The sequence below is a fragment of the Thamnophis sirtalis genome, unplaced genomic scaffold (genome assembly GCF_051295495.1).
Source record: "Thamnophis sirtalis isolate CommonGarterSnake01/CBP01778 unplaced genomic scaffold, rThaSir2_p1.2 scaffold_1, whole genome shotgun sequence".
In the NCBI taxonomy this organism is placed as follows: Eukaryota; Metazoa; Chordata; class Lepidosauria; order Squamata; family Natricidae; genus Thamnophis; species Thamnophis sirtalis.
Window position 1 is genome coordinate 160,513,613 of NW_028261381.1, and position 13,187 is coordinate 160,526,799.

At 41.6% G+C, this 13,187-nt stretch overlaps 1 protein-coding gene across 1 annotated transcript; it reads right to left on the bottom strand.

Moving 5' to 3' along the window:
* Positions 1-1,231: 1,231 nt before the first annotated feature.
* On the bottom strand, positions 1,232-13,131 carry LOC106551055 (erlin-1). Its single transcript, XM_087729305.1, has 11 exons — positions 12,885-13,131; positions 10,879-10,960; positions 9,609-9,655; positions 9,117-9,178; positions 6,438-6,563; positions 4,461-4,534; positions 4,031-4,089; positions 3,659-3,750; positions 3,017-3,106; positions 2,449-2,528; positions 1,232-2,246 (listed from the first exon to the last, which is right to left on the bottom strand). Exons 1-11 carry the CDS (start codon positions 13,031-13,033, stop codon positions 2,064-2,066), a joined length of 1,044 nt encoding a protein of 347 aa, XP_087585431.1. The 5' UTR covers positions 13,034-13,131; the 3' UTR covers positions 1,232-2,063.
* Positions 13,132-13,187: the final 56 nt, after the last annotated feature.

A 13,187-nucleotide genomic window follows, 5' to 3' on the forward strand; every position in this document is an offset into this window, starting at 1 on the left:
CTGGCCCAAGTGGCCTACCGGATGTCCGGAGGCTTCATGAGGCCTGCCCGCATACATGAGAGGAGCTTGGGGGAGGGGGTTCATGCATGGGGGGAGGGCATTGCATTATGGATGTGGGGATGTGTGTGCACCCGAGCAGAAAAATGTTCACCATCACTGGTCTAGAATATGAATCAAGACACTGAAGCTTGGATGGAAAAATGATGTGCATAATTTTAAAACTGAAAGAGCTTGCATTATGCTGATACTAATCTGATAAATGAAAACGCCTGGGATCTGTAAGCTCAAAGTCAAGCAACAAAATAAAAAAAAGTTGGATTAAGATCAATTATAAAGATGACCTAACTAATGGCAGCAAGGAAAGTAATGAGCCACAGAATTAACAAGATAATGAAGTGGTGGATAGCTTCTGCCTTTTTGGATCTATTACTGTGGCAACATTAAAGGAAACAGCAGCAAAGGAACATTCCACAGACTAGCACTTGGCAACAATGAAAGGCCGAGAGAAGATACGCAGAGGCTGTGATGTGTTTGATCCTATACAGATCACAATTGAGCATGCAGTGGTCTTCCCTATAACATTTACAGAAACAAAAGTTGGGGTTTTAAGAAGCAGCACAGAAAAAGTATTGACACTTTTGAACTTTGGTGATGGACAAGAGCCTAACAATGCCATGAATAGTCAAGAAACCAGATAGATGAGCCTACCGAACAAATCGATCTGACGTTTTTACCCAAGGCACAAATATGGTACAAGGTTGAAATTATTTGTTGGGCTCAGCCCTGTCTTGCAGTCTATAATTCTGGGAATAATGGAAGCAAAAATAAAACAACTAGCAGCAAGGTGTATGGCTTCAATTATAGTCATGTAATTGGATGAACTGATGGAAGTGCTGAAGAGAGAAAAATTTGGGGATGGATCATCCTCAAGAATGTCGAACTGAGTATTCATTAAAAGTCAGCACTAACTTGATGTCACATAATCATCATAGATTTTAATAAAGTTGTCTTTATTTTAAGGGATTTCTATTTTAGTTTTCTTTTTAAACAATTAAGATTGGAAGACGGAAGACAGAAAATTGTAATGTTATCGAGTTGCTGTTTCATCCTACATCTCCCAATAAACACTAGCCCATTTTAGCAAAGTGAGTTGTTTTCTGAGGTTTTTTAGCAACAACTTGTCCGTGATAACATAGGATAAACACTTGAATCCACCATACACATTCTTAGAAAAGGTTATGAAAATATCTTTATTTTCCATATTCCAAATACCAAATAGCTTTATTTTCCATATTCCAAATACCAACATTTTGCATGCTGTCTATATATATATACATATATATATATATATATAAACATACAAGCCTTTTAAAAAAAAAGTCTGAAATGATACTTTCCAGTCATGAGATGCATCTTCTTCAGACACATTTGTAAATTCCAAAGCAAACTTTTCACAGCAAGAACACAATTGAGTTGAAGCCAGAGCCTAAGAAGTAGTCTCAACAGGTTTTATCTTACCCACAAGTGGGACCAAAAATAATTGGGGTACATAACTCCCCTGGAGTCATATGTTTATCTTGTTGAGTCCTGGGACTAAGCTATGCATCAGCTCTTGGTTAATAGCATCAACTTCCACATTCCAGTCGTAAAACGTATGATTGAGGTTATTAAGATCTAGTACAGTGGAGCCCCTATGTTACAATTGCTTTCAATGTAGGAACAAATACTTCCCCATAAGAGTGAAATAGCCAGGTTCAATTATTTTAATTGCCAATTCTTTCCTAATGATAAACGTTAGCACTTGGATTACTTTCATTCTTGAAATCCCCAGGAGCCAGCTTCTGATGTGGAACAGTCAAAAAAGCCTTTGGATTCTCTTCCTAGCAGGCTCTGGAGAATGACACAAACTCAGTGTAGAACCATTTATATTGCAAAAACAAAAACAAAAAAAAACCACTAATTCCTTTCTTCTGTTTATCAATAAGGCAGTTTGAAAACAATAACTGCCCTGATTTTGAGCAGTCGATTAATGTTCAGATCAAGGAGGCGAGATGGCGTGAGCATCAAGTAGCAGATTCTTGAGTCCTGAGGTGGTGGCCTCCTTTAGCAGTCCTTGCGATCATATGTTCAAACGCCCAGGAACCTAGAAACAAGTGAGAGGGCAGACTACTGCCAAAGTAGAGCTTGCTGTTAGTAGCGATTGCTTGGTATTTCATCAGCTCCAGGTAGGCTGGTGTGAGTTTCAGCTGTCAAGGAGAAGAAGAAAAATAAATAGACCGGGGAAGGTATTCACATTACAAGAATTAAGTGCAAAGGCAGCAGGCCACTAGTGAGGAATGCTTTTACAGCCATACTTATTTTCTCCCCCAAGAAGTAGGCTTTGCTTACTTGTGTCTCGTTCCCCCTAAACTTTGGGCAAATTGCTGGTTGCAAGCAAGGGAAACTCACCTTATTTGAATCAGCTGCTTTTTGCGCAGTGTAGTATCCTGCATCAGCCTTTGCTTTCTGTCTTGCTAAATAAGCAGCATCTGTGAAGGCAGCAGCAAAACGTCTTTTATAGCCAGTTTTAAGTCAGCAAGTCACTGTCTCTTCCTTCAAGTTAACAAAATAAACCTTTCCAAACCTCCGCAGCATAGCCCACTGTGAAATACATGACATCTAAGCATGTTTCTTTTTGGCCTCCGAGAACCAATTCAGAATAAAAGACCAAAAAAAATCAGGGAAGATTTTTGATAAAGGGTATGTGGAATGTTATGACAGGAGGAGATTTCATTAAGCCCTGCTCCAGTTCCAAAATCCGGCAAGGGGGAAGAGAAAGATCAGGGAGAGAATAGAAGAACTAATATTTCCACAAAGGAAACAGTAAACAACATTAATCATTCCTATAATCCTTCTAAGCAGCTTGACCCAACCCTTGGAAATCGAAATAACCATCCTCCCATCCTAGTTCCCAGCCACTGTGGATCATTGTCTGGACTAGATTTGCAAGAGATAGTAGGGTGGACCACATAGCTACCTTCAATCTCAGAAATTTGTTTCTCTGTCAATGTCTCCATGACCTTCTGTTGGAACTGTATCTTTGCCACTTGAGCAATTTTATCTGCTTCTGCAATTGAAAAGCATTCGCAGTTGAGCACTAGAACTGTACAGGCTGTGACAACAGTCAAGTGTGCCAATGACCCAGGTTTGTTCAACTTTCCTGAAGCTCAGAAGAAACTTTGTGGTCTGGCACGCGCACAGTTAAATCCCTACAAGTCCAGGAGAGTAACATATGGCACATCCTTGTTCTTTCCTTCTCTTAAAGACTAAAGATTATAGCAAAAGTGCACAAGCAAATGCATGAAATTAACCAATGGCTAAAGTAGATCAATCTCAACATTTTTTCATTTAGAGTATTGTGGCACACAAGGTAGGGATGGAAGGCTATCGGCACACATTGAAGGCTCCTCAAAATTATGCCACAATTCTGGTCATTTAATTATTATTTTCAATACCTAACTGCCACACAGAAGATCCATGGTTCAACTATTATGCTTGCCAGTTTCAACACTCAGATCTTCTTCGACCAAAAGAGAATACTTAGCCCAGAGGCAGTCAAAAGGGGGGGGGGGGTTGTTGGTGTTGGAGAGAGAGAGAGACTGTTGACAAAGCTCATTACCTATAAGTGCCTTCCTCCTTTCCGTTTCAGCCTCCTTTTCCACCACTTTCTGCTTCTGCGTAGCTATCAAGAGTTTAGTCTTCTCTGCTTCCCTGCCAAGCAAAAATGAATTGGTTTCTTGAACTGCCTACCTGGAAGGTCATCTCTGTAAAATTATCTCTATCCTCAGAACAAGGATAGAACTTTACAAAAGCCTCCGCTTAACTCATGAGAAATTCAAATGAAGACTCGAAAGCCAGAGATGGAAACTCCTATGCTATTACATCCACATCCTGCTTTATAAGTACCCCAGAGGCATCTAGCTGAACCTCATGAGAAGCAGAATGTTGGACGTGCCTCTGATCTGATCCAGGAAGGTGTTCTTTTACTCACACGAGTTCAAAATTTCTTCTGATTGCTTCAGGGATTTTGGGCTTTGTCACTCGCACTGCCTGTGCAGAAACAATAAAACATCTTGATTAAACAATATCCACGTAGCATTTCCCCAGCACAAATTCTAGACCAGTGTTTCTCAAACTCGGCAGCTTTAAGATGGGTGAACGTCAACTCTCAGGATTTCCCAGTCAGCCATGTGATTTATGACCATTCACTTAGCGGCCGTTCAAAGTTTCAACAGCACTTACAACAAGTTCTTGCACTTACAACATCCTGATTTGAGCACTTGGCAATCATCACAAATTTACAATGGTTGCCGCATCTCATGGTCACACGATCACCATTTGCGACCTTCCCAGCCAGTGTTCTGTTTCAATCTCTTTCCAACAACCACGCAGATATTCAACAGGCAAGTGATAGTTAGTACCTGGATGATAAGGCCTGGTGCCATAGTATTCAGATCCTGTTGCAGTGCCAGCTTCAGGTCATCATCGATCTGATCTGGTACAAGAAAACACGAACTAATGAAGTAAATTAACCAAACAGAGACACTTATGCCAGAGCTCAAAAAAATAGATGGCAATGCCATCTATTCAACTACAGAAGGGACTGGGATTAAATACCGTATTTTTTGGAGTATAAGGCACACCTTTTTCTCCCCTAAAAGAGGGTGAAAATTTGGGTGTATCTTATACACTGAATGTAGCCCCACCCACCGACCCCCACCATTTGGCCTCTGCCTCCCAGATATTTACCTCCTTGCAGCAAACGGGGAAAATGGGGCTTGCGGAGGCTACAATAGGTTACAGCAATCCCTGCAGCCTGAAACAACTGATGATCGGGAAGCTGCTTAAACTGAAAGTGAAACTTGCTGTTTGCTCCAGGAGGCAAATTGCTGGGATGCAGAAGCAGATTTTTTTTTCTTCTGCTAATCAGGTTGTTTGCAGTTTGCTGCAAGAAGGTAAGTCAATAACTATAAATGCCTATAGAATGTTCAAACTTTTAGACTTATTTTTTAAAAATTGCTTTATTATTTTTCTAGACAGCTTAACAAAATGAAGAAGCTTTTTAAAATAAATGCTTGATATAAAGAGGCCCAGTGCTATTGTATCTTCTTTTAAATAGCAGACAATAACTATATTTCCAGAAAGCACATCAATTTTAACAAAATCTGTACAAGAATAGTCTGAAATATAACACTAGAAACAGTGTATATTGTCTGTAGTGTTTGCTCTTTGTTGCAAGAGACAAATTGCTGGGAGGCAGAAGCAGATTTTTCCCCCCTTGTTTTCCTCCCCAAAAGCTAGGTGCGTCTTATACTTTGGAGCATCTTATACTCTGAACAATACGGTAGCTACTACTATTTTAGCCAAGATACATGAAAGAAGAATGTAGGGCATATCTAGGTGGTTCCATTCCAGGCTAACCACTGCAGGTATTTTATTTATTAAATTTATATGCTGCCCATCTCTCCATCAAACAACTCTAAGTGGCTTGGATCAAGCTAAAAATGGGAATACAAAACATTAAAACAATAAATATTACCCAAAATATCTAAGGAAAGAGCATTATACAGCAGGCTGGAGATAAAATCTTCTCTTATAGTGTAATAATAAAACTGTAAATAACAAAACCTTCCAAAACATGTTTTACATAGGCTTAATGACAACTTGCTGGAATTGGTCTCCCCCTGTTGCACACACACCCAGGTTGCACCGGCCACTGAGGCACTGGTGCACATCCTCGCAAGCCCTCCTTGACCTATGGCATGTATCTCACACACACCCTCATGCCCTTCCCAACCCTCCCCATCCATCTCTCATTCTCTCTCCTATCCAGCAACAGTACCTGTCTACCGGCCTGGAACTTATAACTTCCTTCCAGTTTCCCCACCAGTTGTGGGAAGCTGACAGGAAGTTGCCTTGCTTAATAATCATTGGGATTCAGTTAATGATGACAATCAAGATTGACTAAACCATTTTTTCTTATGACCTATTATTGTTGTTGTAAGTCACCTAGAGTAGCACCACGGCAAGGTAAGTGGCAAATAAATTTAATTAACTAATAAACTTAACAACTGCATTGCTTAGCAATGGAAATTCCAGTCCTAACTGCTATCATAGGTCAAGGATTACCTACATGTGGAAAAGCCCATCCTCCATTGTGAAAATACATAAAATAGACAAATGCATTCCAAAAGCCATCCTCCAACAGAACTATGTGCCGATGCAAAACCTCTTTACCATGGATAACAAGGTCTGACCTGTATTTACCAATCACAAAATATGTGAAACTACAGGGAATGAAACCACCAATAATAATGAGGATTGCTGGGAAGCAATGGGTCCCAAAGGTCAAAGGCTCTCTGTGGGAAAGAGTGGAGCCAAAACGTGGTTAGACTTACCAAAGAGCTCAATGTACACCTCCTGCAGGGTATGGATGCTGCAAAACTGGTTGAGTTCATGGTGGATCTTATTGAAGATGAGCGCCTTGTCATAATCGGCAGTATAATTCCTCACAATGTCATAAACTAAAAAAGGGAATACCAGTTTGCTTGTCAGTGATGTGTCCCGTCCCGTCCCCCCCCAATCACAAAGTGATTCTATGCCACTGATACAACACAATTATAACACCAAGTCAAAATAACAACTAAAACAAGAAAAGGCAACTGGTGAAGGAACATATGGCACGCATCAAGGAGGGTAGCATATGATCCAACAATTACCACCAAGGAGTAGCTCATCCTACTCTACCTTGGGACTTGTCGAGAGAGGCGGGTTTTACAGAAGGGCAATGAGGTGAGGAGCATATCATCTCAAGGGGGGGGGGGATGCACTGTACATCACCTACATTCCACAAAATGAGGAAGCCAAGACCTGGAGTGAACCAAGTCGTTCAGAATCCAAACTACCCAAATGGTTCCTTGGCTCACCACATCTTGAGCCACAAAAGACTCCTCACAATGACCGTTGAGATATTCTTCCTAACTCTCAAACCTCACAAGTGTTTGGGCTCCCTTAAAAAAGGTTGATGGGTAGGATTCTGCAGAAAAATACCCGTGCCTTTATTTTTGCAGTATAGACCTAAGCTTGTACATGCTTTTGGTAGGACTCATTCTTCATTCTGCCACCTTGGCACTCTAAATGTCTGTTCTGATGCTTTACCTCCTCAAAAAACCAAGGAACAGTATAAAATCACTCATGCCATTCTGTGCAAGACACTGATGTATCTTCATTTCAGAAAGCAATCAAGATCCAACTACTTTCCTTGAAAATGAGACCTCCCCAGATAATAAGCCCAATCGGGCTTTTGAGCGCATGCGCTAAAATAAGTCCTCCCTGAAAATATTGCACCACAGCAGCAGCCATGAGGTGACCATGCTCGCCGCCTTCTGCATCTTACAAATAATAAGACCTCCCCAAAAATAAGGCCAAGTGCTTATTTCGGGGGTCAAAAGAAAATAAGACTCTGTCTTATTTTGGGGGGAACATGGTAAAGACTCAAGGAATTCCTCAAATGCCCTCTAGAAAACAGACATCATCAGGCACTGGGGGCAGTGTAATTTGATAATCCCATCTGTAGAAAGGAGGGGGGGGGCAACACCAGATAGCTGCACCAGAGAGTGGTTTAGCTATGACAAGAAACAAATGCAAACCCACTTCAGATCACATCACCTCTGCTCCAAGACAAAAAACAGATCCAATATGTAACATTGTAAGTCAGGTCCTCAATCATCTGGGACAGGCTACAAACACCCAAGACACTTTAATGTTGAAATTCTCCAGAACTATCAGTCTAGGGCAGTGTTTTTCAACCTTTTTTGTGCAAAGGCACACTTTTTTCATGAAAAAAATCACGAGGCACACCACCATTAGAAAATGTTAAAAAAAATTAACTCTGTGCCTATATTGACTATATATAAAGTGTTTTTCCCACGGCACACCTTACACTATGTCACGGCACACTAGTGTGCCACGGCACAGTGGTTGAAAAACACTGGTCTAGGGAACATTTAAGCCATGGTGGTACAGTGGTTAAAGTTCAGTACTGCAGGCTACTTCAGCTGACTGCTAGATACATTCAGCAGTTCAAATCTCACCAGCTCAAGGTTGACTCAGCCTTCCATCCTTCTGAGGTGGTAAAATGAGGACCCAGACTGTTGGGGGCAATAGGCTATCTCTGTAAACCGCTCAGAGAGGGCTGTAAAAGCACTGTGAAGCGGCATATAAGTCTAAGTGCTATTGCTATTTAATCACCATCCTGGCATTAAGCAATTCAGGAAAAGAACCTGCTAGGCAGCAAGAGATTCTGGTGTCCAGGAGCAATCTCACCTGCTCCCTTATACTGCACCCAACTTTACATTTCCAAGAAAGGAACAACACTGTGTCCAATCAGATTTGGTAATTGCCATTACAATGACTCTCTCATGGATGCGGAAGGATGTATTAGAGGCCAACCTGACATTAAGTAGAAATAACCAAAGCCCAGAGACACTTAAGGATCTGATGACCTGAAATTTGGGCTCAAAACTAGGATGCAGATGTGGGGAAAGGAGGCTCAGTGTAAGAAGCAAAACCTCTCCTTCTTAGAAATGGTCCATTCCCTCTCCCAACACACCTCCCTCTGCACAATGCCCATCAAAATGCTCCTGCAATTCCCACAAACACACAATACATGCAAGTTTCTACAGTAAGATGCCTCAATCCAATCTGGTGTCCTCTGGATTTGTTTATAATTTTTATTTGTAAGTCCATCCCAAAACAAAACAGATTCTAAACATTTGTTCAGAAAATATTGATTTAGTTGATTTTATAACTTCTAGCACTTCCCATGTTAGCAATCCAGAAATCTTTATGAACTCAACTGTCATATCAAACATAACAAGCCAACTATAGTTGAATGCATCCTCCTTTTAGGAGCAATAAACTGCATAGCTTCCGTTCCTATTTCTCTCATGTACTTGCCTACCTTCTATCTTCCCACCTCTGATCTTGCTTTGAAGCTCCCCTCCCAAACTTGAGGCACCCCAAGAGTTGTCTTTCCTCTAAGCGTTTGTTTTCTGTTAAAGGAAAAAGGGAAATACCTGCATATGGTGCCAGCATATTCATCACCTCAATTCGGTCAATATAGATCATGACACCACCACTGCAAGAAGATAAGGAGAAAGCTCTTCCTTCATTGCACATACATACTTGCATGGTTAAAAACTATCCAGTGTGTGCTTTTCTGACAATACACTCACTGGTAATAATACTAAGTCCACAAAATCAGGATTATAAACTATAGTCCTCCAGGATTATAAAATATGGTCCTCCAACTTTTGCAGAGTTTTTTTTATCTTTGTGAGATTGGTCTTCAGAAGGAAGGCTGAAATATCTAGTCACACACCTTAGAACTGTTCAGTAAGAAGGCTGCATTATAAAAATTACTCCCTTTTTTTCAATTTTTACCAAAGAGAAGATTTAACACCTTCTACTCTTCCACCTTGTGGCTCAACCATTTCTACTACACATCTTAGTGGTGTATTTCTCAGCAAGGCCAGAAACACAATACAAAGTGCAACACAACAACATACCTTGTCCCACATGGTACGTTTTTCACTTCATCTGTCTGCAATGTTGTCTGGGGGGGGGGGGGACGGGGACAAAAACAACATTGATCATCTAAGACTTTGCAGAATGTAAGATTAACTAATCTATCAATTATTATTGACATTTTGGAAACAAACAAAATTTCAGGAACATTCTGCTCTTTTTCTGAGAAACAACTTCAAAAACTTCAGTCCCACAGAGTTACAAGTGCTCCAACCGCCATCTCCAATATCTAAGCAGGAATTGCAGTTCATTTTTGGCATGAGATTGAGATCAAGAAACTGAGATGATGGAGGTCTCATTAAAAATTCCCTTAAGATTCCCCCCACCCCTAGAATAAAAGACAGAATAGGACAAGAAGAATTTAAAGTTAAAAAATTAATGACTTCTGACTTTCTTTTCACCAGATAATTACAACTTTCCTATAGGTAATCATCCACAATGGAGCCTACCCATTACTGCCATATGTTGTGACGGTTGTAAAACAGTCATCATGTGACTAACCCAGTTTTAGGATCTTTTTCTGGTAATCCTAAATTAAGCAAATGTGGCCGTCATAAAGCAAACCCAGTGGTTGTAAAACTATTGCCACAGTCCTTACATGAACCAATCGTTCACTAAGGTTATGATTTTGCTGAAAAAAACACTGTGGTTTTTTTTTTAGCAAAATCATTGCAAAACACGGTCATGTGACAGGACATTGCATAAGCCTGTAAATGAAGCTGTGTTGACAAACTCCCGTCAAAACTTTGAATCAGGGTCATGAGTCCCTTTCTTTGAGCCAGCTGTAACTTCAAATAATCACCAAGTAGCTGATCATAAATCAAGATATCACTCCTCCCTCTTAGACGTTATACACAATTCCTTCAATCTATCATTTAATCCAGGAAAACCGGGGAATTGCTAACAAGGAACTTGATAAATTGTTATTTTTTTCTCCCTTCTTTTCTCCAATTCTTTTTTATCTTCAAGCAACTAGCAAGATCAAGCATGCAAGTGAGAGCTGTAAGCTTATTTATAAGTATTTATCTGTACTGCAGCATTAGCCATTACCTACTTCTAGTAACATATTAACCTGTGGTCAATTTTTAGTAGTAGCAGGATACAACCGCAAGTATCAAAACATGAATTATATTCTGCCCTGATGCTAACTGAATGAAAGACATAAAGCAGTTTTCCCTCCCTCTGTTGTTTTCCCTCCCTCTCCTGTTTTCCCTCCCTCTCCTGTTTCCCAACCAAGGCAGTTACACAAACCTGTACTGATCTGTACGTTGTGAGAATTGGGATCATGATGTGATAGCCTGGTCTGCTCAGGGTAGGGAGCAGTGCACCTCCCCTATAATAAAGTACATACAAAGAGAAAAAAATAAGCATGAACTGAGAGAACAACTTTCTTATAAAACAAAAGTCACAGCAAGCATTTATTTCATCTGTCCAACTCATTTTCGTAATACCGTACCCCAGTGGTTTGGAACAGAATAACAGAGTCGGAAGGAACTTTGGAAGTCTTTCAGTCCAACCCACTGCTCAAACAGGAGACCCTATACCATTTCAGACAAGTGGCTGTCCAGTTTCTTTTTAAAAGCCTCCGGTGATGGAGCACCCACAACTTCTGGAGGCAAGCTATTCCACTGGTTTATTGGCAGATAGCTGAAGATTACAGGTAAAGGGGCAAATTTGCAGGGACACAATATGTACAAGGTGCCTTGTGCATTTAGCCAACTTAGTCTGGCTCTACGCCTCTTCAGGAGTAGAGCACAAACAAGAGATGAGAGAGCCAATGTAGTTTCACACCTTTTCAGGAACAAAACAGGACAAGCCACCCTTTATTTGTGAGGTATTGTGTTTTTCACTTTTCACGCTGGGTGGAGCCCTGTTTGTTCTAAGACAGTGTTTCCCAACCGTAGCCATTTTAAGGTGTGCGAACTTCAACTCCTAGAACACTTCCTATTTTGGGAGTTGAAGTCAACACATCTTAAAACAGTTAAGATTAGGAAATACTTATCTAGGACAGCTTTTTTTCCCCCCATCTGGGACCATGGCCAGGTATTTGAGATCACAACACTGCATTTGGGTGCATGCATCATGCTATAAGTTACCATGAGTTTTGTCAACTGTGGATCAACGAGGCTGTGAACCCAACCAGTTGAAGTTGCTTAAAAAGTGCAATTAAGCAAACCAGGACCACCCACCACTACATACCCAACTCACTGAACCCCCACGAGGAAGTTGGTATCAAAAGTTGTAGTCCTATCACCACCCGGAGAACTAAAGTCAGGCAGGGGGTCCTTTTGCTTGCTCAAAAGAAAGGCTCAAATCATGGCAGATGGTCGAGTACAGGTAGTCTTCAACATACAAGACTTCATTTAGTGACTGTTTGAAGTTACGGCACTGAACTCATGACCCTTTTTCACACATAACCATGGCAGCATTCTTGTGGTCATGTGATTTACATTTGGCTGCTTGACGACTGATTCATAATTATGATGGTTGCAGTGCCCCGTGGTTATGTGATCTCCTTTTGCAGGCTTCCAACAAGCAAAGACGATGGAGAAGCCAGGTTCACTGAACAACTATGTTACTAATTAAAAAGCTTCAGTGATTCACTTAACAAATGCTTTGGTATTACACTTGGCCTTATTTTTGGGGAGGGCTTATTATTTCTGAGGTGCAGGAGGTGGCGAGCATGGTCACCTCATGGCTGCTGCTGTGTCACAATATTTTCGAGGAGGGCTTATTTTCGAGGGGGGTTATTTTAGCACATGTGCTCAAAAGCCGGATTGGCCTTATTATCCAAGGAGGTCTTATTTTGGGGAAAACAGGTTATTTGTATTTATTAGTTTGTCAAACATGTACAAAATAGCAGATATAAATATAAACATGGATATGAACAAAATAAATGAATACAAATAAATGGGAACAGTAGGACAGTTAGACACACTGGTGCCCGTATGCACACCCCCTTTATGGACCTCTTAAGAGTGGGGTGAGGTCCACGGTGGACAGTTGAAGCTGTGAAGGTTAGAGGATGAGAGGAAAGTCGTAAAAAGGGGGGCACAACTCACTTAACACATTTCTCATTCAGCAACATAAATGTTGGGCTCAATTGTGGTCGTAAGTTGAGGACTGCGTCTACTGTCAGAGTAAGGCTGACACCACGCTCTTGAGTAGGGTTTCTATCATGTGCCCAGGGAAGGAAGGACGGAGGCTTCTCGGGATAGAGGTTAGAACCACACGAGGGATCCCGTCGCCGGACTCACCTGTAGTAGACAGCCAGGTGTCCCTCCTCCACCTTGTGGACCGAGATCCACAGCAGCAGCGACAGCAACAGGCCAGCCGTCACGGCTACTGACACCGCCGGTCCGCGTCTCCGGCTCCTGGTCGGAACCTCACCGCCGCTTCCAGGCATCCTCCCGCCGCTCACACCTCGCAAGCCGCCCCGCTGCCGCCGCCACCACCACCACCACAACGTCGCCGCCGCCTCTCCTGCCGCTGCATGTAACAAAACGGAACGGACTCTGCCCCCTCCCGCTTCCTTCGCGTTTCCGGCGGAGCCCTTTGCC